Below are 26,301 nucleotides of genomic sequence, written 5' to 3'. Positions count from 1 at the left end.
AGCCAGCATCACTTCCTTCTTTACGGAAGGAATCCATTATAATTTTTTTCTTTCTCTAGATCTCTAACTATGTAGACGTACAGTAAGAGCCTGGGATCGGGCAAATCTATTTTTATTGTTTTTATTAATAAAAGTAACTTCGTTTGAAGCCGTTTCTGTAACTTTATCCGTCGCCTCCAGATTTGATTCATTGCAGCTCACACGGGCAGTGATTTATCTCCAATAATCTGACAGGGGGGAAAGGCGTTTTCACCCTCTCCCAGCTCCATGGAAGCCTTTGGAGCCCGAGGAGGGCAAAACACAAGCCTACTGGGCGCACCAGAAGTTGGAAAACAGGCCATTTCCTGTCCACAGATAGCCTCTGGGGGTCGGGGGAAGCTGTTTTCGCCCTCTCCAGGCATTGAATTATGGGCGTTTACACTCGTGCATGCGCGACAGCATATGCTTATGCTCTTTTGGCACCGGAGGAAAAAATGGTTTGCCATCACTGTCCTAGAGTGCACCCATGGGTCATGCAACAGAACTGAGCTCAGTGTCATCCGAAATTAAATTGGAGTCCGAGGCTGTGTATACCGCTTCTGTGTATACCGGTCCTGTGTACCTGACAGTACCTGTAGGAGCCCATCACTGCGTGGGGGTGGGGAGGGAATGGCTGTGGATATGTGCGCGCATGCTTTTATGCACACACAAACACCCTTTTGGCACCTGAACCAAAAAAGGTTTGGCATCACTGACCTAGGCAAGTTGGAGAACTTCCTGGAGAACTCACTTCAGATCGTGTAGAACGCGGCCGCGAGAGCCACCGTGGGGCTTCCTAGATTTGCCCACGTTTCTGCAACACTCCGTGGCCTGCATTGGCTGCCGATCAGTTTCCGGTCACAATTCAAAGTGTTGGTTATGACCTTTAAAGCCCTGCATGGCATTGGACCAGAGTACCCCTGGAACCGCCTGCTACCGCACAAATCCCAGCGGCCGATAAGGTCCCACAGAGTTGGCCTTCTCCGGGTCCCGTCGACCAAACAATGTCGTTTGGCGGACCCCAGGGGAAGAGCCTTCTCTGTGGCAGCCCCAGCCCTCTGGAATCAACTCCCCCTGGAGAGTAGAACTGCCCCCACACTCCTTGTCTTTCGTAAATTACTCAAGACCCATTTATACTGCCAGGCATGGGGGAGTTGAGACACCTTTCCCCCAGGCTTTTTTATATTTATGTTTGGGTATGTATATGTTGTTTGCTATTTAAAATATGACAGGGTTTTATGTGCTTCTTAATATTAGGTTTGTTTTTGCTGGAATATTGTTTTTATTATTATTATGAGCCGCCCCGAGTCTTCGGAGAGGGGCGGCATACAAATCTAATAAATTGAATTGAATTGAATTGAATTCAGAATTCAGATCACCCTCCGAAGATGACAGGAGGTACTTAGATTTAGACTTAGATTAACTTTGTTGTTACTTTGAACATACACCGATCAGCATACATTAAAATGGAATTTCGTTGCATACAGCTGTCAAAGGTTCGTGGAGGTACATGACAAGATACAATGGAGAAATGTGAGATCAGATTAGCCATTCCAACAAAATTTGTTTTGGCTAGTTCTGGCCCAGCTCCTGCCCCAAGGAATGTGCAGGTGGATGTGGGGGAAACATCCACATGCCGCAGGCCTGTTTTGCTCCCGATGGAATCTGCCGATGAAGCCTCCTCTGACCAAGGAAGCATGAGTGACAGGGAGAGGGGAGTTTGGCAGACAGCCCAGGAGGAGATCAATCATCTGTATCATCTTTGGATTCTGAACAAGAATTAATGACACATCCACACATGCGTAGAGTGATGCATAGGAGACAACAACTAAAGGATTATTACAAGAGAAAATGAGGCCACCTGTGTTTGGGTGGGGCTCCAGTAATTAGGGCTGCTGCTATAAATAGCAGCGTGTGGGTTTGGCCGTTGTGGAAGAGTATTTGATCGCAGTTCGTCAAGAATCCTGTGTTGCTGGTTTCTGGACTTTGTTGATTTTTCATGCCCTTGAAAACAAAGCAGAGCAACGTGTGTGTGTGTGTGTGTGTGTGTGTCTCACTTTGTTGGAAGAAGAAGGGGTGTGAAGTTTCTTCACAGCTGCTAGTTAAGTACTTAATGACTGCTTAAGGGAAATTGTATAGACTACTCTGTTGTTTTGGGACGAGTGCTCTTTGCAATACAAAAAGAGTGCTTTAGTTTATTTTGAATTTTGGGATAAAGAACATTGTTTTGAATTTTCAAACGTGTGTGTATCTGAAATTTGTACCCTTGAATTTTCGGGAGGCTCCTCCCAGAGAGTCCGGCAGAACAAAAATTAATGGATTTATTGTGTATTTTCTTTCTTTTCCCAGTATATGGGTTGTATTGAGATCCTGCGATCAATGCGATCTTTGGATTTTAACACCCGGACACAAGTAACCAAGTAGGTACCCATTTTCTCTCTTTCTTCTCTGTGTTCTTGGTCTTCTCTGAGCTTGCTCTCTTCCTGCAGATGTTTTGTTACCAGATAAATCCTGAAGGTGCTTTTTTTCCCAAGAGGCAACTGGACTTTCTGGTTTTTCTTTGAAGATGTTTTTCTTCTCCATCCAAGAAGCTTCTTCAGTTCTGAAATACTTTTTTTTTCATTTTTTTTATTTTTTTGCAGAATTTTTTTTAAAAAAAGTCTCCATAAATCCATACATAAGTCCATATACTATCAATATTTTTCTGAAATTATATTTCTAAAAGAAGAAAAAAATATAAATCTAATTTTGTCCTCTGGGATATCTACTAGTTAATTTCAAAAAATTTCCACCCCAAATTAACCACTATTATTTATTATTTTATTTTATTTTATTAATTGGATTTATATGCTGCCCCTCTCCGAGGACTCAGGGTGGCTTATAAAATTAATTTACCAAAATAGTTATTCTTTCTCTTGCCTTTTAATTTTTAAGCCATATTGCTTCTTAACTGTTGTGGTTAGCTCTGGCCCAGCTCTTGCCCCAAGGACTGTGGATGTGGGGGAGACATCCACATGCTGCAGACCTGTTTTGCCCCTGGTGGAATCTGCTGATGAAGGCTCCTCTGACCAAGAAGGCATGAGTGACAGGGAGGAGGAGAGTGGGGCAGACAGCTCAGAAGGAGATCAATTATCTAGCTCCTCCTTGGATTTGGAACAAGAGTTAATGATACAGCCACGCATGCGGAGAGCGATGCACAGGCAACAACAACTGAGAGATTATTATCAAAGAAAACAAGGCCACCTGTGGTTGGGTGGGGCTGTGGTCATTAGTGAGGCTGCTATAAATAGCAGCTTGTGGGTTTGGCCATTGTGGAGGATTATCTGATCGTTGTGTTTCGTGACTGCTTTGCTGCTTTTGTGTGCTGATTTTTCCCCGCTTTGAAACTAAACCAGAGCAAAGTGTGTTTCACTTTGTGAAAGAAGGACTGTGAATTGCCTCACAGCTGCAAGATAAGTATCTCAGAACTGATAAGGGACTTGTACAAATTACCAGTTTGTTTGGAGACCAGTGCTCTTTGCTATCCCAAAAGAGGGTTTGGTTTAAGTGAATTTTCATTATAAAGAACATTGTTTTGAATTTTCAAACGTGTGTGTGTCTGAAATTTGTACCTGTGAATTTTCGGGAGGAGTCTACCAGAGAGCCCGACAGAACGCTTAACATTATTTTATTATTTATTGCTTTATTATTTATTCACCTTTCTTACTCTTCTTATTTGTCTTTCATCCATGAGATTGATTTTGTTTTCTGGAATTAATATCCGTCCTGAAATTATCTTTGTTTGCAGGGAAGCCATCAACCGGCTGTACGAGACAGTCCCAGGAGTCAGAGGGAACTGGAAGAAAAAGGTGGGTTTGTTTGGATCACTGCAGCCCCTGATAAAAGGTAAAGATTTCCCTCGTACGTATGTGCTAGTCCTTCCCAACACTAGGGGGCGGCGTTCATCTCCGTTTCAAAGCCAAAGAGTCAGTGCTGTCGAAAGACGTCTCCATGGTCATGTGGCCGACATGATGAAATGCCAAAGTTGCATGGAACAAATAAATGGAAATATTAGAGGGTCGTTGGTTTATGGAATTCACTTCCAGAGGAGGTTGTGACAGCTGTCAGCCTTGATAGCTTCAAGGCAGGATTAGACAGATTCATGGATGCCAAGTGTTTCGGTGGTTATTGAAAAGGATGCCCATGTGCCGCCTCTATGTTGGTTGAGGCAGGCAGGATTCCCTTGGGTCCCATTTGTTGGGGGTCCAGGGAAAAAAGAGGGTCGTGCCTTCTCTTTCTGCTCTAGATCCCCATGGACAATTGGTGGGCCACTGTGGGACACAGAATGCTGGACTCGATGGGCTTTGGCCTGATTCAGCAGGGCTCTTCTTAGGTTCTTATGTACTGTTACCTTCTCATCAAAGCTCATCCCTATTTTTCTACTTGCCTTCCGCAAGATGTTGAAGACCCATTTATGTCGCCAGGCATGGGGGACTAATTCCCCCCCTTCTGACTTGTAGCATTTGAGTGTGGTGTGATTGTGTAGCATTGATTGTTTTTAGTAATAATGGGTTTTAACTTTTTCTTTTTAATATTATATTGTATTGTTATTGTTGCTGTGAGCTGCCCCAAGTCTTCCCAAATCTAATTATTATTATTAATAATAATAATAATAACATTATTATTATTATTATTATTATTATTATTATTATTATTATTATTATTATTATTATTATTATTATGTCAATTCAACACAGCAAACGAGATCACTATGCTGGATTTCGTATTTCATCACCAGTCGGGCACTTCCCAAGCACCTAGGACTGCGTGATGTAGCGGCGAATTATGTTTGCCAATCCCAGTTTTGCCTTTTGCAATTGACAGATGGAGATTTTGTCAATTCCGATGGTTTTCAAATGTCCGCTGGGATCCTTTGGCACTGCGCCCAGTGTGCCAAGTACCACTGGGACCACTTTCACTGGCTTATGCCAGAGTCGTTGCAGCTCGATTTTTAGATCTTCGTATTTCAATAATTTCTCTAGCTGCTTCTCCTCAATTCTGCTGTCCCCTGGGATTGCGATGTCGATGATCCATACTTTCTTTTTCTCCATGATCACAATGTCTGGTGTGTTATGCTTCAGAATTCGGTCAGTCTGAAGTTGGAAGTCCCACAGTAGTTTTGCTTGCTCATTTCCGACCACTTTTTCAGGTTTATGATCCCACCAGTTCTTTGCCACTGGTAAATGGTAGTTCCGGCACAAGTTGCAGTGGATCATCTGTGCCACAGCATCATGTCTATGCTTGTAGTCAGTCTGTGCGATCTTTTTGCAGCAGCTGAGTTTATTATTATTACAGTGGTACCTCGGTTCTCGAACGCCTTGGTTTTCGTACATTTCAGATACCGAACAAAATTTTCTGCAAAAATTTGTTTCGGTATCTGAACAAAAATTCGGATATTGAACAGAAAATTTTGTTTCCTATCCGAAATGTAAGATCTGAGGGGACGAGGTGAGAGGGAATGGGAGTTGGAATCCCGACATACCCCTCCTGGCCGCCCTCTTAACAGCCTCCCAGCCTCTACCTTGTAACTGCTCCAAGCTGCTGGAAAGGTAGGGCTTGCTGCAATACCGGCAGCTTTGGGGGGCTCCTTTCCTCAGCGGTTCACTTTGTTACTGCCAGGCAGCTGCACCAACTTTTTCTTTCCCGGTGGCGGCGGCTCCGATGGCTTCCCTTCGAGGAACAGCAGCAGCGTCAGGAACGTCACGTGATGAAGGGAAGCTGTTGGAGCCGCCGCCGCTGGGAAAGAAAAAATTGGTGCAGCTACCTGGAGGTAACGAACTGAACCGCTGAGGAAAGGAGCCCCCCGAAGCTGCCGGTATTGCAGCCAGCCCTACCCTTCCTGCAGCTTGGAGCAGTTACAAGGTAGAGACTGGGAGGCTGTTAAGAGGGCGGCCAGGAGGGGCGTGTCGGGATTCCGACTCCCATTCCCTCTCACCCCGTCCCCTCAGATCTTTATCCCATAGGAAATAGAGGAAATACTGTAGATTTAATCGGTTCCCAGCAAGTCAATGGGCTGGGAACCAATTAAATCCATTTCCATTATTTCCTATGGGATAAATTAATTCGGTTCTCGACCAAATTGGTTTTCGACCACACTTCTGGAATGGATTGTGGTCGAGAATCGAGGTACCACTGTATTATTATTATTATTATTATTATTGTTATTATTATTATTATTATTATTTCAGACTGCTAGGTTGGCAGAAGTTGGGGCTACTGGAAATAAAAAAATTGGCAAAAATTGTTGAAGTCATGCTTGCACGCATCCTCACACGAGATCAGATGCGCAGAAGCTGAATCTCATGCTGACACGCACACTCACCTGCCCACTGGTCAAGCAGCTCCATTTTTGCTACCGGGATGCCGTATTACTCTGTACCAGCTACAACCTGCTACTGGACACGGCCGTCACTGAAATTGAGTTTGACACCCCTGATTTAAATGAATCGCGTAGTCGTTAAGCTGCCTCGTTGACTTTGCTGAATTGATAAAGGGTTGAAGATCTTTCATAGCTCGGTTGATCTGTGATTCTGTTTTCCCAGGTGCCAAACAAAAGCCTGTTTTCAATCCTCGGTAAGAGCAATCTCCGATTTGCCGGCATTAGCATAGCTGTCAACATTTCCATCGATGGATTGAACCTGATGATCCCCACCACCCGACAGGTGAGAGACATCCACCCTCCATTTGGGTTGTTCCATCTGCCATCTGACTCCTCCCTCAGGTATGTGTTGGAAGAAGGAAAATCTGAAAAACTTCAAAACACTGTGAATGCCTTCTTATCCCCCGCTCATTTCCCTTGACTGTTAGTTGGTCAGATTCTTGTAGAGAACTTGCGATAAATCTTTATACTCATTTGAACTGCCTGAATCTCCTGCTTTCCCTGGTGCTTCAATCCACCAAAAATGTAAAACATAGACATACGTTGCTAATTTAGCATGAGATTCTTGGATTGACCATATGGATAATCCCAATCAATTAGGGATCCTTTCTTGAATGGGTAGGATCCGAAAGTGCTGCCTTGCGGTAAAAGCAACTTACAGGCTGTCTTTGGCTTATGACCATTCATTTAGCAACTGATTGCTAAATCAGTTGGTCCTTGCACTTACAACTGTTGCAATATCCCCATGGTTACTGGATTGTGAACTGAGTGCTTAGCAATGAGCTTGCATTCATGATGATTGTGGTGTTTTAGGGTCACGTGATTGCCATTTGTGACCTTCCTAGTCAGCTTCCAACATTGGGGAAATTGGTAGGGAAGGATGCAAGTTGTGGACATACAATATCTTGCTTTAATGACTGCTGGAAAAAAAAAGATTGCAATGTTGGATGCAGTCATGGGGTATTTCACTTAAAAACTGCATTGCTTAACAGTAATTTTTCTTGTTCCAATTCCTGGGAAGGGAAGGGAAAGGAAGGGGAAGGAAAGGAGAGAAAGGAAAAGAAAGGAAGAAAAGAGAAGGAAAGGAAAGGAAAGGAGAAAAGGAAAAGGAAGGGGATGGAAAGAAGGTGGGAAAAGAAAGAAAAGGAAAGAAAGAAAGGAAAGAAATAAATAAATGAAAGAAGGAAAGGGAAAAAAGAAAGAAAGGAAAGGAAAAGAAAGAAGGAAAGGAAAAGGACAAGAAAGGAAAAGGGAAAGAAAAGGGACAAAGAAGAGAAGGGGGAAAAGAAAGGGAAGAAAGTAAATAGATTAAAGGAAAGAGGAGGGGAAGGGAAAGGAAAGGAAGAAAATGAAAGGAAAGAGAAGGAAAGGAATTAAAAGAAAATAAGGAAAGGAAAGAAAGGAAAGGAAAGAAAAGAAGGAAGGAAAGGAGGAACGGAAAAGAAAAAGAAAGGAAAGGATTGGGGAAAGAAAAGGACAAAGAAGGGAAGGGGAAAGAGAAAGGGAAGAAAGTAATAAATGAAAGGGAAGAGGAGGGAAAGGAAGTAAATGGATGAAGAAGGGAAGGGGAAAGAGAAAGGAAAGAAAGTAGATGAAAGGGAGAGGAGAGGAGGAGAGGACCAATTGTGGTCATAAATCAAGGACTACCTGTAGAGCCAACACCTGGTCTTTTTCAACTGGCTGCGTGGGTGATCCCAGCCAATTAAGGATTGGGGAATTATAGGTCCCCAAGTCTCCAGGTTGCAAATTTGCAGATTCCTGCTGTTGAACAATACGATCCAGCTGATGGCTAAGCAATGGCCAAGCCCTTTTTTAAATTGGCCTTTCCCTCTTCTTCCTCACAAAGCTGACCATACCTCCCCCTTCCATCTCTATCTGTCTGTTTCCATTGTAGATCATCGCGAATCACCACATGCAATCTATCTCCTTCGCTTCGGGGGGTGACACGGTAAGGGGGATGTTGACCCTATGTGTTTTGTGCGCGGGAGGGTGCTTAAGATTCATAGGAAAGAAATGCAGAATTATTGTGAAGGTGCTGTTATGGTAAGTTGCAGGTGTTCAGATTGGATGGGACATTTTTGACCACCCGTTGAAACTTCCCCAAGGATGTGGCAGAGAGAGATGTGGGGTTTGGTTAATAATATTTAAGATGTTGTAGAAGGAATGTAGAAGGATGGTCCTCTTTAAAAGCCATCCAAGTTGGTGGCTTTGCTGGTACAGGATGAACTTTCCCCAGTAAGATAACTCAGCACAACGAGATATCACAGATGATTTTATTACAGGCATCCACACGATAACTCACGGTTATGATGCAAGTCTTCTTGCAGTATAATTTCCCCCATTGTCAGGGATGGGCCAGGCGCCGGAATGGTGGGAACGTCGTTCTGGTAGCGGCAATAGAGTGTGTAGTTTAGCTTAGCAAACAGCACGATTCTGGTAAATAGGCTGGACAGGCAGCGGGTGGGCAAAGGGGCAGGGCAGGCAGGAGACAGGCAAACGGGCAGGGCAGGTGGCGGGCGTAACTTACCTTATTTTTGCTTTTGTGCATTCACAAAAGCCAAAAAAGCTAGAAATTGCACATCCTCACACAAGATTCGGCTTCCTGAGCCTTGCACATGTGCTTCCACCCCCATTTTGGTGGCGCCGGGAATGGTGGCCCCTTCGCTGCCCATTTTGCAGATAAAAATAGGTTGAATAGTCCCTGGCTCTACATGTTGCTTCTTCATGCTGGCTTACTTAGTGAAGAACAAAGAATGCTGGAATGCTCTGTCCAATTATCCCTCATCTCAGGACAGAGCCAATATGAATACACAGATGTGGTCACGTGTAAAAGTATATTACCCAGCCAGAGTGCAATTTCACTACATTTCTCCTAATGTAATGTCTTAAAAAATGTCTAAATACAATATAACTATTTCTGCCTGTGGTGACAGCACAGCGGCCATTCCTGGCCTTAGGGCCTTGGTTTCCATAGAGTAAGGGGGCATTGTGTGAGAGTAGTGCCTACATGGAAGTCTGTTGTCTCTGTGTTACTGAGCTAGGCTCCTTCTTCAGGTCATTTATTTTTTGAGCCTATCTTCTGGAGTGTTGGCTATTCCTGCCAGTTTGGTGTCATCTGCAAAATTGATGAGTTCCCCATCTATCCCTTTGTCCAAGCCATTGATGAAGATATTGAAGAATACTGGGCCTAAAACAGAGCCTTGGGGTATTCCACTGCATACAACCCTCCATGTAGATGCAGTTCCATTGAGGATTACATGTTGAGTGAAGTTGGTTAGCCAGTTTTGAATCCATCTGTTACTGTCTAACCCATATTTTTGTACTTTATCTAGTAGTAGGTTATGATCTACTTTGTCAAATGCTTTACTGAAGTTCAAGTAAATCATGTTAACAGCATTCTTCTGGTCCACTAATTTTGTCACTTTGTCAAAGAATGCTGTAATATTAGTCTGGCATGATTTGTTTTTGACAAACCCATATTGACTTTTGGTTATTACTTTGTTTGTTTCTAGGTGTTCGTTGATTTGTTGTTTGATTATCTTTTCCAAAATCTTCCCTGGTATTTGTTTTGCTGGCATGTTTCAACCACCTGTAATTACAGGGTAATTAGTCCAGGAAGACACACACCACATGATAAAAGGAAAACCCAAATGTTTTTATAAACAGAAAACAGAAACAGCTCCCTTTTTAAATGTCAAAGGGATTTACTGGTACACACAAGGCACAGGTTAAATGCAGTCCAATTGCTCACCCAATACCTGGGAAATTGAGTCCAATTCTAAAGTCCAGAGAGTCCACCCACAATCTTGAACAGCACAAAAACCACAATGTTGATGAAACAATGAATCAGATAAACTGCCACAAGGCTAAACAAGTATGCTGTTTTTTATCTGTAGCACTAATTACAGCAGCCCCACCCAACCACAGGTGGCCTCATTTTCTCTTGTAATAATCCTTCAGTTGTTGTCTCCTATGCATCACTCTACGCATGCATGGATGTGTCATTACTTCTTGTTCAGAATCCAAGGATGATACAGATGATTGATCTCCTCCTGGGCTGTCTGCCAAACTCCCCTCTTCCCCGTCACTCACGCTTCCTTGGTCAGAGGAGGCTTCGTCGGCAGATTCCATCGGGAGCAAAACAGGCCTGCGGCATGTGGATGTTTCCCCCACATCCACCTGCACATTCCTTGGGGCAGGAGCTGGGCCAGAGCTAACCTCAACAGTATTTAGGTTTGATTGATAGTTTCCTGGATCTATTTTTCCCTCTTTCTTGACGTTGGGAACTACAGTACATCAGCTCTTTTCCAGTTCTTTGACAGTTCTCGGGTTCTGCAGGATCTTTGAAAGATATAGTTCAATGGTTCTGAGATCTCGTCTGCTAGTTCTTTCAGAACCTTGGGTTGTAATCCATCTCATCCTGGGGATTTGAATTGGTCCTTCTCTTCACTAGGCTAGCCATGCCCAGTTCATACATTTTAGCCTCCAGTCCCCCAATCATCTTGGTTGCTCTTCTCTGCACTCTTTCTAGAGTCTCAACATCTTTTTATAGTGTGGTGACTAAAACTGGATGCAGGATTTTACAGTGTTTTGCAAAGACTTTTCTGCTAAATTTTTTTCCTTAGATGGGCATGAAATACAGGCAGAGACATGAAGGTAAGAAAGGATGTGTATGTGTGTGTGTGTGTATGATAGAAACACACACACACACACACACACACACACACACACACACACACAACAAAAGGCCCGTTTCCAGGCTAGAGAAATGCTTGCCGCTTGCTCAGGTGTCAAAATTTCAAGGTGTTTGTCTGGGCTATGTAAATGTCACAGGAAAAGCGAGCCAGAGATTCTGCCTTGCAGGAAATGAACAAAGGCAATTTAACAACTAATGAGCTGAATTTTTTGTTTTTTCAGGCTCTCCGCCTGAGTAGAAGCTAGGAAGCAGCTGCTGGGCCCTGCTAAATGCTATCCAGATTCACATGCCCCCGTTAGCCAAGATGAGTTAAAAGCCCAGCGGATGCATTCTTACAATCATTAGCATTTCATCTTGATTAGGTTATTTTTTGGAGGCAACATCTATTTATTTATTCGATTTAATAAGAATAAGACGGAGTGGCTGTGGGTTCTGCCTCCCAAGGACAATTCCATCTGTCCATCCATCACCCTGGGGGGAGTCATTGACCCCCTCAGAGAAGGTGCGCAACTTGGGCGTCCTCCTCGATCCACAGCTCACATTAGAGGACCACCTTTCAGCTGTGGCGAGGGGGACATTTGCCCAGGTTCGCCTGGTGCACCAGTTGCGGCCCTATCTGGACCGGGACTCACTGCTCACAGTCACTCATGCCCTCATCACCTCGAGATTCGACTACTGTAATGCTCTCTACATGGGGCTACCTTTAAAAAGTGTTCGGAAACTTCAGATCGTGCAGAATGCAGCTGCGAGAGCAATCATGGGCTTCCCTAGGATTGCCCATGTTACACCAACACTCCGCAGTCCGCATTGGTTGCCAATTAATTTCCGGTCACAATTCAAAGTGTTGGTTTTGACCTATAAAGCCCTTCATGGCATTGGACCAGAATATCTCCGGGACCGCCTTCTGCCGCACGAATCCCAGCGACCGATTAGGTGCCACAGAGTTGGCCTTCTCTGGGTCCTGTCGACTAAACAATGTCGTTTGGCAGGTCCCAGGGGAAGAGCCTTCTCTGTGGCGGCCCTGACCTTCTGGAACCAGCTCCCCCCTGAGATTAGAACTGCCCCCACCCTCCTTGCCTTTCGTAAACTCCTTAAAACCCACCTCTGCTGTCAGGCATGGGGGAACTGAGATAACTTTCCCAGGCCTATACTGTTTATGTATGGTATGTTGTGTGCATGTTTTTTAAGTTGGGTCAAACTGGGGTGTTATTTTACATTTTAAAAACTACAGAGAAGAATTGTTCATTCCATTTTCTTATGAACCCATAAGAAGTCAGGCTGGGCAGAGCAGGGGAGAAGTAGAACAGGGGGGAGGGGGTTCAGATGAAAACCAAGGCCCACTCCCTCCTCATCAAAGGCAGTGCAGAGAAGAATGCAGAAAAGTGCAACATGGGGTGCCTGGCTTATGAGGAAGGTCCCCTGATTCCCTACCCAAGGCAAACCTGGGGATGGAGTTTAAAGGGGGGGCAGTTGGGAGGGGCTTTCATCGGGAACAAACACTGAATTCATATAGTCTTGAGAGTTGTGGCCTGCATTCCCGGCATTCCTCCTGACTGTTTGAATTATTGTCTTGCTGGAATTTTTGCGGTGAATTCTTTGGCTTCTGGGACTCATTATCTTGCCCTGCTGGAGTGATTGATTGCAGTCATTCTGCTTACAGTGTTTGGACTGTAGTATCTCAAGCCAGAAGCTGCTGCAGATTTGTTGGAGGGTAAACGGGATGTTGGGGGCAAAGTTGGTGCCAATAAAGGGACTCTCTGGCTGTATTGTGCTGTGCCCAGGTCATCACATAACCTGTCAAGCTGTCTCGTTACATTACATTCATTTTATTCATTTCTCTCTTTTCTCTAAAGTTTGTTTTTTGGCTCTCCTGGGTTGTTGTCGACTGTCATTTTATTTTCCCAAAATGTCAAGCGGTGTTGACGTCAGAGCTTTCCAGGGTTTGTATACAGGAATGTTCACATAGGGTAATGTTTCCCAACTATACACTTCCAGAGGTGTAAATCTCAAATCCCAGAATTCCATAGCCAGGGAAGCCATTGTTGAGAATTCTGGGAACTGTGGTCCACCTGTCTTAAAGTGGCCATGTTGGGAAACTTTGATGTAGTAGAAGGAGGAGTTTAAAAAATCAAGATGGCTTCTTGTAGACATGACAGAAACGTGATGTCATTTTTACATGTGTTGTGCATGCGTGATCCAAGCAAAAGCAGGACATGATGGCATCATCACAGCCACCATTTCTGACCCCTCCCCAATTACTCGGTTTAATTTTGACATCTTCCCCCAATTTTTTTTCTGTTATGGCATTGCCAAGGTCAATATGGGATCAGCCCTTTTCATTCAATTAGTAAAACTAACTTGTTCAAATCAAGGCTAAACCCAAAAGAGGCCAAAGAAGTCAAAATGGCAGCTCAGCTAGGCCTTGTAATTGAAGCCCCACCCACTTTGAAAGGGGTGGGGCTTCAATCACTCAAACATGATGGCTTTCGGCCTGACATTTAGTTTTAGTCAGATCCATTTTTTATTATTATTGTAGATAGGGAGAGTAGAATAAAAACAGTAAAAGCTTTTAAAGCTTTTACTTAAAAAAAAACCACAATAAAAGCTAGAAAGAATATAAAAATCACAAAATTAAAAAATGGAAATTTTTTAAAAAGCCAGCTTTTGTCAGCCTTTCATCTTTTTTAACCCTGCTTTGTTAAAAACATGACCCGCAAAGTTAATTTGGCATTTTAGTGATTTCCTCACACAATCCAGCCTACTGAGCTTCAACAGACAAAAAACAATGAAGGAAAAAAGAGATTCAGATACAGAGTGCATTTTGCGGAAAGTAGAGAAATGAGGTTGAAGCTAAGATTTTGCTCCTGGGTCTGTCAGAGAAGGTCTGAAAATAAAGGAGAAAATATATAAAGATTTAAATAAAGGGGAAAAATAAAGGTTTGGTGGGCCTGTCATGAGAGATACCTGGCAGAGATAGGCAAAAAACCCAAAAACCAAGATGGTGGCAAGCAGAGCAGCCATCTTGATTTTTTGGCATCCAACCCTATGAACATCTCTCAGTCTATAAATTATTCTATTTGGTTTGCAAACATTCAAGCACCCAGCAGATGGCACTAAAGAGTTGCAGTTTTTTGTATTGATTTGTTTGAGGCTTGTCAATCTTGTGGGCTTGAAGGCCCATGGACTTCAACTCCCAGAATTCCTCAGCCACAATAGCTAGTTAGGGAATTCTGGGAACTGAAGTCCCCAAAGTCTTCAAGCTGCCAACCTTGAGAACCTGTTACGAAGGATTGAGTGACATTATTCCAGTCCGTTTTTAATCAGGTCAATGAAAGATCTGTTAGCAGATGTTCTAAGCAAGATTGATAACCATAACCTTGGCTAATTTATTATTTTCCTTTTAATATAATATATTTTATAGAACCCTAGAGTGAGGAGGTTGGAAGGGGCACCAGAGGTCATCTAGTCCAACCCCTCATCCAGGGCTGCCCCCAGAGTTCTTCTTAACTTCCTTTAAATCCCTGTTGTAAAGAAATGTCCAGTATTTTTTGGGGGGTGGGGTGGGGTATAATTTAAAAAAAAAATTCCTCTATACAAACTTTTTTCAATACATTTCAAAATACCTTCAAATTGCAACTAAAACAGTATCGGATTAGTAAAACATATATAATTGCCCACAAAATTACTAGGTCCAAATTAATTACTTCCGGTATTCATCAAACCTCCCAACCTTGACCTCTAATTTTGTCATCTAGCTATCCAAATTTTCTTCTAATTGAAATTCCACTTTGATTTCCTTTAACCTTATTAAAATAATTTCATCTTACTCTTGCAAATTCAAATAAGCCGTTATAGCTACTCTCCCTTCTCATGCATTCTCTTTAAAAATAACTAAAGCCCCTTACTACCTCTTCCTAACTAAAATAGAAAAAGTTTATAAGTTAAAAAAGGAAAGAAAATATAATAAGAAAAAAGAAAAAAGAACTGAACACTATTACTTTAAAAAAAAAAGAAATCCAAAATCATAACTATTGATCAATCCATTGTTTTAGATAGACATTTATCATAATATTGTAATCATATAGCATATAACATGTTATATAGTTCTATCAATACTTCAATGCCTTTCCACCTTTGAATTTCGATATAACTTTCAGTCTTTCGGAACTTAGATTAATATTTCACTATCATTAACACACATCAATCTTTTACAATTATTAATCTACATTATCCATATAATTCTATGCTTCTAATACAATTTTATAAATTCATAGAAACATAGAAGACTGACGGCAGAAAAAGGCTTCATGGTCCATCTAGTCTGCCCTTATGCTATTTCCTGTATTTTATCTTAGGATGGATATATGTTTATCCCAGGCATGTTTAAATTCAGTTACTGTGGATTTACCAACCACGTCTGCTGGAAGTTTGTTCCAAGGATCTACTACTCTTTCAGTAAAATAATATTTCCTCATGTTGCTTTTGATCTTTCCCCCAACTAACTTCAGATTGTGTCCCCTTGTTCTTGTGTTCACTTTCCTATTAAAAACACTTCCCTCCTGAACCTTATTTAATCCTTTAACATATTTAAATGTTTCTATCATGTCCCCCCTTTTCCTTCTGTCCTCCAGACTATACAGATTGAGTTCATTAAGTCTTTCCTGATACATTTTATGCTTAAGACCTTCCATCATTCTTGTAGTCCGTCTTTGGACCCGTTCAATTTTGTCAATATCTTTTTGTAGGTAAGGTCTCCAGAACTGAACACAGTATTCCAAATGGGGTCGCTCTATATAGCGGGATCACAATCTCCCTCTTCCTGCTTGTTATACCTCTATTATTATTATTATTATTATTATTATTATTATTATTATTAATTAGATTTGTATGCCGCCCCTCTCCGAAGACTCGGGGCGGCTCATAGCAATGATAAAAACAATATATAATGACAAATCTAATAGTTAGATATGCAGCCAAGCATCCTACTTGCTTTTCCTACCGCCCGACCACACTGCTCACCCATTTTGAGACTATTACTGTTAAAAAAATTTAAAAAATGAAAACCAAAATCATAACTATTGATCAATCCATTGTTTTAGATAGACATTTATCATAATATTGTAATCATATGGCATATATGATTCAAATCTTAAAGCAATACCTAAATGCATCAGATTACATCCTTACATCAATTCATATTTAGTAGTCAATCAGTGCAGTATTTGTTGTTCACAACTGATCAACCCTCACCATGGTTTTTTTTTCTCTTTTGACCGTGGAATGTCAAAGTGAAGCAAACCTCAAAAAGTGGTCAGGAGGAATTCTGGCCAATGCAACTTCTCATAACAGAAGTCACCAACACTCTACGTAAATAAACTTTGAAAAGTGTTCAGAAACTTCAGATCGTGCAGAATGCAGGTGCGAGAGCAATCATGGGCTTTCCTAAATATGCCCATGTTACACCAACACTCCGCAGTCTGCACTGGTTGCCGATCAATTTCCGGTCACAATTCAAAGTGTTAGTCTTGACCTATAAAGCCCTTCATGGCATCGGACCAGAATATCTCTGGGACCGCCTTCTGCCGCACGAATCCCAGCGACCGGTTAGGTCCCACAGAGTTGGCCTTCTCCGGGTCCCGTCGACTAAACAATGTCGTATGGCGGGTCCCAGGGGAAGAGCCTTCTCTGTGGTGGCCCCGACCCTCTGGAACCAGCTCCCCCCTGAGATTCGAACTGCCCCCACCCTCCTTGCCTTTTGTAAGCTCCTTAAAACCCACCTCTGTCGTCAGGCATGGGGGAACTGAGATATCTTCCCCAGGCCTATACTGTTTATGTATGATATGTTGTGTGCATGTTTTTTTTAAAAAAAATTATGGGTTTTTAGCTTTCTAATTATTGAATTTGTATTATACTGTATATTGTTTTCTGTTGCTGTTGTGAGCCGCCCCGAGTCTGCGGAGAGGGGCAGCATACAAATGTAATAAGTAAGTAAGTAAGTAAGTAAGTAAGTAAGTAGGTAGGTAGGTAGGTAGGTAGGTAGATAGATAGATAGATAGATAGATAGATAGATAGATAGATAGAAAATTCCTCCTATTCAGCTAAATTGGTGCAATAGTGAATCTTTCCCATCCTTGGCCCAGCTCTGCATTCTAATGTTAAATTTAATTAAAACAAAAAAACCACTGAACCCTCTTGGCAGGGGATTATGGGAACTGTAGTGTGGCATATTTGGAGGTTGCGGAACGCTAATGAACATTGCTAATAAATTCATCTTAACTTCCTCTTCATTTCTCCCAACTAGAAGTTCTGCTTCTTATCCTCAGCAACCTCAAGCTTACTGTAACTCTCTCTCTTTTTCCTGAATTATATTTCCGGCCAGGATACAACCGATTACGTCGCTTATGTTGCCAAGGATCCCATCAACCAGCGAGGTGAGTGTGTTTAGAGAAATGGCACGCAGCTTTTAAAAAGCTATGGCCAATGGTATGATACAGAAGCTTGCAAAAGGTGTTATTTCAAAATTATGCTGTTTCATCTGCACGTATGGACTAGTGCATACACCAGGTATCGGCAGATTTTTTCATAGGTTAATAGATTCATATCCATGCATTTTGTCATTTACAGTGATATCTCTACCTAAGAACGCCTCTACTTAGGAACTGTTGTAGATAAGAACCGGGTGCTCAAGATTTTTTTGCCTCTTCTCAAGAACCATTTTCCACTTACACGCCCGAGCCTCAGAAACTGTAACCGGAAAAGGCAGGGAGAAGCCTCCGTGGGGCCTCTCTAGGAATCTCCTGGGAGGAAACAGGGCCGGAAAAAGTGGAGAGAAGCCTCCGTGGGGCCTCTCTAGGAATCTCCTGGGAGGAAACAGGGCCGGAAAAAGTGGAGAGAAGCCTCCGTGGGGCCTCTCTAGGAATCTCCTGGGTGGAAACAGGGCCGGAAAAGGCGAGGAGAAGCCTCCGTGGGGCCTCTTTAGGAATCTCCTGGGAGGAAACAGGGCCTCCACCCTCCCTGTGGTTTCCCCAACCGCACGCCTTATTTGCTTTTACATTGATTCCTATGGGAAAAATTGTTTCTTCTTACAAACTTTTCTACTTAAGAATCTGGTAATGGAACAAATACATACATACATACACACACATGATTTTAAGTGATGCAAAGACAACTGAGGGCATCAGTAACATCAAGCTGGAGGAACGTGGGTGGACGAGAGACGGGGCGGTATCTAAATTGGATAAATAAATGAATGAAATGTTGGCATGCAAAGATGCTCCCTTGATAATAGCATCTGGTGTAAAACGGAGCTTTGGTTAGGCTTACGGCATCTTAGATGAAAAGTGCTTAAATTGAGCCTTGCTGTTCTGACCCTTAGCTAATTTTTCTAATTTACACATGTACAAATATTATTTATTATTATTATTTATTAGATTTGTATGCTGCCCCTCTCCGAAGACTCGGGGCGGCTAACAACAATAAAAAAGACAATGTAAACAAATCTAATATTAAAAATAATCTAAAAAACCCCAATTTAAAGAACTAATCATACATACAAACATACCATGTATAAATTCTATAAGCCTAGGGGGGAAGGGAAAATGTCAATTCCCCCATGCCTGACGACAGAGGTGAGTTTTAAGGAGCTTGCGAAAGGCAAGGAGGGTGGGGGCAACTCTGATATCTGGGGGGAGTTAGTTCCAGAGAGCCGGGGCCCCCACAGAGAAGGCTCTTCCCCTGGGTCCCACCAGACGACATTGTTTAGTCGATGGGACCCGGAGAAGGCCAACTCTGTGGGACCTAACTGGTCGCTGGGATTCGTGCGGCAGAAGGCGGTCCTGGAGATATTCTGGTCCGATGCTATGAAGGGCTTTATAGGTCATAACCAACACTTTGAATTTTGACCGGAAACCGATCGGCAACCAGTGCAGACTGCGGAGTGTTGGAGTAACATGGGCCCATGATTGCTCTCGCAGCTGCATTCTACACGATCTGAAGTTTCCAAACACTCTTCATGTAGAGAGCATTACAGTAGTCGAGCCTCGAGGTGATGAGGGCATGAGTGACTGTGAGCAGTGAGTCCCGGTCCAGGTAGGGCCTTAACTGGGCAAAAGTCCCCCTCGTCACAGCTGAAAGATGTTTCTCTAATCTGAGCTGTGGATTGAGGAGGACGCCCAAGTTGTGGACCCTCTCTGAGGGGGTCAATAATTCCCCCCCCCCAGGGTTATGGACGGACAGATGGAATTGTCCTTGGGAGGCAGAACCCACAGCCACTCCGTCTTATCCGGGTTGAGTTTGTGTCTGTTGTATATAAATAAGGCTTGTGAAGGGTCGCTCGTTCTTCGGCGCTACCGGTGCACCCTCCGAGGCTGTCACAGGTGTGCGCACATCTGGTGTATGTGCACACACCATTTGGTGTGAGATTTTGCTTCTGCGCATGCTCAGCAAGCGAAATCTCTCATGAGGATGCACGCACAAGTGAGATTTTGGCGACTTTCACTGATATTTTGCTTCCGTGCATGCGCAGAAGTAAAAAGTCGGTGAAATTACTGAAATCTCGCTCATGTGAGCATCCTTACATGAGATTTTGCTTGCCGAGCATGCGCAGAAGCCAAATTTTCACATGGGGGTGCGCATGTACACCTCAGGGACGTACAGTTGCGTGTGCATCCCAGAATTTCCTACCTGGTTGGGGCACCTGCTGCCCACCACTTCTTGTAGTATTGTTAATGTATTGAGAGTTATTGACTGATTTGACCTTGTATGACTGGACTGTTTAACTTGACTACGATATTTGCTAAAGTAAATAGTATTGTATACACTTTAATGTATGTACTTTTTACGACTGTATTACTCAGATCTCCTGACTATCGGCTGGATATCTGCTAGCACAGTGATTTTCAACCTTTTCTGAGCCGCGGCACGTTTTTTACATTTACAAAATCCTGGGGCACACCACCAACCAAAATGACACAAAATGACACTCTAACACAGTACATATTATACATATAGCTACTAATATAGTTTCTAAATGTATTTATACTCACTTAGTGTGAAACCTGGGCCTCTTTCGATGAATGCAAAACGGATATCCTGGTAAGAATGGTAGAAAGACACACACAAAGCTCTTCCTTCCTTCCTTCCTTCCTTCCTTCCTTCCTTCCTTCCTTCCTTCCTTCCTTCCTTCCTTCCTTCCTTCCTTCCTCCCTCCCTCCCTCCCTCCCTCCCTTCCTTCCTTCCTTCCTCCCTTCCTTCCTTCCTTGCTTTCCTCCCTCCCTCCTTCCCTCCCACCTTCCTCCTTCCTTCCTCCCTCCCTCCCTCCTTCCTTCCCTCCCTCCCTCCTTCCCTCATTCCTTCCTTCCTCCCTCCTTCCTTCCTACCTCCTTCCTTCCTTCCTCTCTCTATTTTCCTTCCTCTCTCTTTTTTCTATATGTTTCTCTCTCCCTCCCTCCCTCTTTCTTCTGGCACACTGGTTGAAAAACACCGCGCTAGCGTTCCACGCTTCCTTTGCGAATGTGCATCCTTGATAACTCAGGGGTCACTCCTTAGCAACCATTTCGGACAAGTGACTATGCAGTCTCTCCTTTCAAAATCTCCTGCGATGAAGCGCCCACGACTTCTGAAGGCAAGACCTTCCCCTGGTTAATTGGATGAACTTTACCAAGTTCATCCAATTAACTTAATAGGATGAACTTTATATTCACTTCATTAAAAAAAACAAAGCAAGTCCAGTTGCCTCTTGAAAAAGCACTTTGGGACAACCATGACCTGGATGAGTGAGAATCTCCATAGTTGTGACCAGCGGTGGGCTACGAGCCAAAACGCTAAATTGCGCTTGCCGCCACGGCTTGTAAGTTCCTGCGAGACCAGCGTGATTTTGCTGCTGAAACTGTGGAGGTAGCGAAATCGCACACAGAACCGTAGGTGTGTCCGTGTTTCGGCATGCGTAGAACAAAAAAACCTTGCTGAAACACAGCTGTACCTGCAGCTGCATGCGTGATTTTGTTTCCTCCACAGATTAGATTAGATTAGATTAGATTTATTGGATTTATATGCCGCCCCTCTCCGCAAACTCGGGGCGGCTCACAACAATGGTAAAAACAATACATAATAACAGGTGCAGCAGCAAAATCGCACTGGCCCCGCAAGAACTTATGAGCCGCGGCGGTGAGCGCAATTTAGCATTCCTGCTTGTAGCCCACCGCTGGTTGTGACCGTCATTAAATGGGACACCATATGATCGCACTTAATGTTATAAGTCTACGGAGAGGGGCGGCATACAAATATAATAATAATAATAATAATAATAATAATAATAATAATAATAATAACAACAACAACAACAACAACAACAACAACTTTTTTTGTGGTGGTCATTAAACAATTCTAACCAGTCATTAAACAAATGCATTAACTTGAAATAACTTTTTATAGTCGTAGCATTAAGTTTTTACTTTTGAGATGTGTACCACCTACACATTTTGGAAATGCTCATTTAGTGTTATGTTATGTCCTATGTGTTATGTTTGTTTGTTTTTCTTCTTTTTTATAATCAATAAAAATTAATTTAAAAAGACGCATTAAATCCAGTGGGCATTTGTTATTGACGGCAACTAGAAGTAAAGATGAATAACTACCAAAACCTTCTCAAAATAGGAGTCACCCGACAGCAGGATGCCACAGTCAGTTGTAAAATGCCAGCCAGTTACCAAAGAGCCCAAATTATGGTCACGTTACCGCGATGGAGGGTGTGGCCATCAGAACTTTGAAATTGAGTCGTAAAGGACCTTTTTGGGGGGTTGCCGTAACTTTGAACGCTTGCTAAAAAGCTATTTTTTAAACAAGGACTACTGTTATTTATTTATTTGTTCATTTGTTCATTTGTTCATTTGTTCATTCGTTCATTCGTTCATTCGTTCATTCGTTCATTCGTTCATTCGTTCATTCGTTCATTCGTTCATTCGTTCATTCGTTCATTCGTTCATTCGTTCATTCGTTCATTCGTTCATTCGTTCATTCGTTCATTCGTTCATTCGTTCATTCGTTCATTCGTTCATTCGTTCATTCGTTCATTCGTTCATTCTATGCCGCCCTTCTCAGGGTGGCTTATAAAAATAGGAATAAAATACAAAGTACAAGAAGAGATACCCAAACATAAAACTAGTGCTAACCCCCCCCCCCAAATTATTTAAAACCAGACAATTCATTAATTCAATCACAATCCTACATTCATATCATCGGCTGGAGCAAAATGTTACTACGATAGGCCAGTGAATGGTGGCCATGAAAGAACCAGGGAAAATAATGTTATCCAGGTGAAAAACTCAGTTTTATTCTTTTATTCCTCCTGCTTTCACTTTCACTTTCTCTTCCATTTTTACTTTCACTTTCACTTCTCTAGGCATGTCCATTGACAAGCCCTATTGGCTCCGTTAACATAGCCAAAGATCACGTTAGCTCTTTCTGCAGCTTCATCCCACTCCTATGGGTGTCTTGTTGTGTATCTCTGTGTGTCCCGTTGGGTGTCTTTTGGGGGGCGATTACATTTCACTTCTGGTTGGGGATCTTTCCTTTCTCTTTGGCAGCTTGCCACATCTTGGAATGCTGCGATGGATTGGCGCAGAGCATCATCAACACGGTCGGGCAGGCCTTTGAGCTTCGCTTTAAGCAGTATCTGCACAGCCCTCCCCAAACTGTAGCCCCCCAGGAGAGGTATGGGATTGCGGCCTCAGTTTCCCTATGCGTTGAGGATTGGGCAACCTGTGGAGATCTGTACATTTGGACTTGCATTTTTTCTAGATTGCCCCTCCACACACCCACCCAGTCAGTTGATTGGATGAATCTGGTCCAGTCCCTCCCTCTTATTCCAACATCCAATCAACTATAATATAATAGAGAAGGCTCTGGAGTCTGGGGGTAGGCAAAGTTGGCTCTTCTATGACTTTTGGACTTCAGTTCCCAGAATTCCTGAGCCAATCATGCCAGCTCAGGAATTCTGGGAGTTGAAGTCCACATGTCATAGAAGAGGCAAGTTTGCCTACCCCTGGTCTGGACTAAGGACAGGGGAATTTGGATTCTAGTCCCCATACCAGCTACAGAAGCTCATTGGCTGAATGTGAGCCAATGTGAGCCTCCCTTTCAGCCCAAGAGCCAATCAGATATAGTGAGGAAGTGGCTGCACTAGGAATGGGTGGGGAGGGGTGGAACCTAGATTGTAGTCTTCCTCAGCTCATTGGCTGATTTTGGGTCAGTCCCTCCCTCTTAGCCCAAAACCCAATCAGGTGTAGTGAGGAAGATGATAGTCTAAGAGAGGGGAGACCCTCAATCTTGTACTTCTCAGTCATGAAAGCTCATTGGCTTATTGTGGGTCAGTCCATTCCAATAGCCAATCAGCTGTGTTGGGAAAAGAGTAGACTAGGGGAGACCCAGGTTCTAGCCCTCCTTCAGCCACCTAAGCTTATTGGCTGATTCTGAGCCAGTCCCTCCCTCCTAACTCAAGAGCCAATTAGCTATAGTGTGGGAAGAGTTGGACCAGGAGACGGGAGACTTAGGTTGTAGTAAAAAAAATTGAAACTAGATATTGAAGCCCCCTCCCCAATTGTACCCACACCATGTAAAAATGAGTTTTGATCATGTAATTGTGGCATGCACCTTGATTTTTTTACACACACACACACACACACTCACTCACTTTCTCTTTCTCACACAAACACATGCACATAATTTCTCTCTCACACACAGACACTCACACACATTCTCCCTCACGAACACATAGACTCTCTCACATACACAATTGTATGCACAACATCTCTCACATACAGATACACAGATTCTCATGCCCTCATACACACATTCACACGCACACAGACAATCACAGGATACTGACTCTCTCTCACACACACGACTTTCACACGCAGACTCACACACATTCTCCCTCACAAACACATAGACTCTCTCACATACACAGTCATATGCACAAAATCTCTCACACAGATACACAGATTTTCACACACTCACACACTCACAGAGACTTTCACACCCATACACATACACACACACAACTTTCACACACACAGACTTTCACACACATTCTCCCTCACAAACACATAGACTCTCTCACAGACACAATTATATGCACAAAATCTCTCTCACACACAGATTTTCACACACTCACACACTCACAGAGACTTTCACACCCATACACATACATGCACACACAACTTTCACACACACAGGCTTTCACACACATTCTCCATCACAAACACATAGATTCTCTCAGACTCGTGCAAGCACACATTCACAGAATATGTCACACACAGATATAGATTCTCACACACTCAGACTTTCACACCCATACACACACACACAACTTACACACACAACTTTCATACACATTCTCCCTCACAAACACATAAACTCTCTCACACACATACACAAGTACACATGCACAGAATGTGTCACACACAGATACACAGATTCTCACACACAGAGACTTTCACAATCACACAGACACACCCACATGACTCACACACATATTTTCACACACATTCTCCCTCGCAAACACATACTCTCTCTCACACAGAGATATATAAGCACAGATACACAAATTCTCACACACTCACACAGATTCTCAGGCACACAGACTTTCACAAACACTCGGACTCACACACACAGACACGATTTTCACACACAAAGACTTTCACACACAGACACACACATACACACACATGACTTTCGCACAAATTCAAAAGCACACACAGAGAGACTCTTTCTCACTCTAGAAATGTCTATGTTTCTGAAATGTGTGACATTGTTTCTTTGTTTTTCTTTGTTTGTTTGATTGATTCATTCATTCATTTTATATAGTGTCGGCCTTGTCCCCATTTGTCTTTCTGATCAGGACGACGGGAGTGGACGATTCTTGGGGTGAAGAGGAAGACTCCTCGGGACACAATTACTACAACAGCATCCCTGGAAAGCAGCCCCCCCTTGGCGGTCTGGTGGACTCTCGACTCCATTCTGGATCGGCTTCCAGCCACACTCTCTCCATGGGTTCCTACGCCACCCATTTCAGTCAGGTGATTCCCAAATTCAGCTAGCACAGGAGTCAGCAACCCAAGGCTCCGGAGCCGCATGTGGCTCTTTCATCCCTCCGCTGGGGCTCCCCCTCACTCAAAATATGAGCCACAACTGCCAATTTGTGATACCCACCTGTTCTGTCGGGCTCTGTGGTAGACTTCTCCCAAAAATTCACAGGTACAAATTTCAGACACACACATGTTTGAAAATTCAAAACAATGTTCTTTATAATGAAAATTCACTTAAACCAAGCCCTCTTTTGGTATAGCAAAGAGCACTGGTCTCCAAACAAACTGGTAATTTGTACAAGTCCCTTATCAGTTCTGTGATACTTAGCTTGCAGCTGTGAGGCAATTCACAGTCTTTCTTCTTTCACAAAGTGAAACACACTTTGCTCTGGTTTAGTTTCGAAGCGGGGAAAAATCAGCACACAAAAGGTCAAAGTCAGTAAAGCAGTCAGGAAACACAACAATCAGATAATCCTCCACAATGGCCAAACCCACACGCTGCTCTTTATAGCAGCCTCACTAATGACCACAGCCCCACCCAACCACAGGTGGCCTCATTTTCTTTGATAATAATCTCTCAGTTGTTGCTGCCTATGCATAGCTCTCCGCATGCGTGGCTGTATCATTAGCTCTTGTTCTGAATCCAAGGAGGAGCTAGATAATTGATCTCCTTTTGAGCTGTCTGCCACACTTTCCTCCTCCCTGTCACTCATGTCTTCTTGGTCAGAGGAGCCTTCATCAGCAGATTCCACCGGGGGCAAAACAGGCCTGCAGCATGTGGATGTCTCCCCCACATCCACAGTCCCTGGGGCAGGAGCTGGGCCAGAGCTAACCACAACACCCACCAATGTTCAATTTATTGAGCTTTTTGACCCCCGGTAGGCCAACCATGGATAAATCCAAGAAATGAAAAGTTTCAGAAGGAAGCAGAATTTTTCATTCAACTATATATACTAGTTTTGTGGCTCCCGGAGTTTTCTTTTCTGTGGAAAATGGGTCCAAATGGCTCTCTGAGCATTTAAGGTTTTTAGCAGATGTTGGATACTATCTGTCTGAAGTAGTTTTCTCACCAATCACAGTACAAT

At 43.2% G+C, this 26,301-nt stretch overlaps 1 protein-coding gene across 1 annotated transcript in view; it reads left to right on the top strand.

Annotated features, from left to right (window-relative positions):
* The window catches only part of SHC2 (SHC adaptor protein 2), a 61,825-nt gene that overhangs the window by 12,823 nt on the left and 22,701 nt on the right, over window positions 1–26,301 (top strand). The window contains exons 2-8 of the mRNA XM_070732296.1: window positions 2,368–2,438; window positions 3,806–3,866; window positions 6,600–6,719; window positions 8,331–8,384; window positions 17,512–17,563; window positions 22,715–22,841; window positions 25,030–25,207. Of these exons, the coding sequence (XP_070588397.1) occupies window positions 2,368–2,438; window positions 3,806–3,866; window positions 6,600–6,719; window positions 8,331–8,384; window positions 17,512–17,563; window positions 22,715–22,841; window positions 25,030–25,207 (663 nt within the window). The remainder of the gene's footprint in view (window positions 1–2,367; window positions 2,439–3,805; window positions 3,867–6,599; window positions 6,720–8,330; window positions 8,385–17,511; window positions 17,564–22,714; window positions 22,842–25,029; window positions 25,208–26,301) is intronic.

This window comes from Erythrolamprus reginae, chromosome 1 (genome assembly GCF_031021105.1).
Source record: "Erythrolamprus reginae isolate rEryReg1 chromosome 1, rEryReg1.hap1, whole genome shotgun sequence".
NCBI lineage: Eukaryota > Metazoa > Chordata > Lepidosauria > Squamata > Dipsadidae > Erythrolamprus > Erythrolamprus reginae.
Note: the sequence above shows the minus strand (reverse complement) of the source record. Positions and strands in the feature narration are given on the sequence as shown.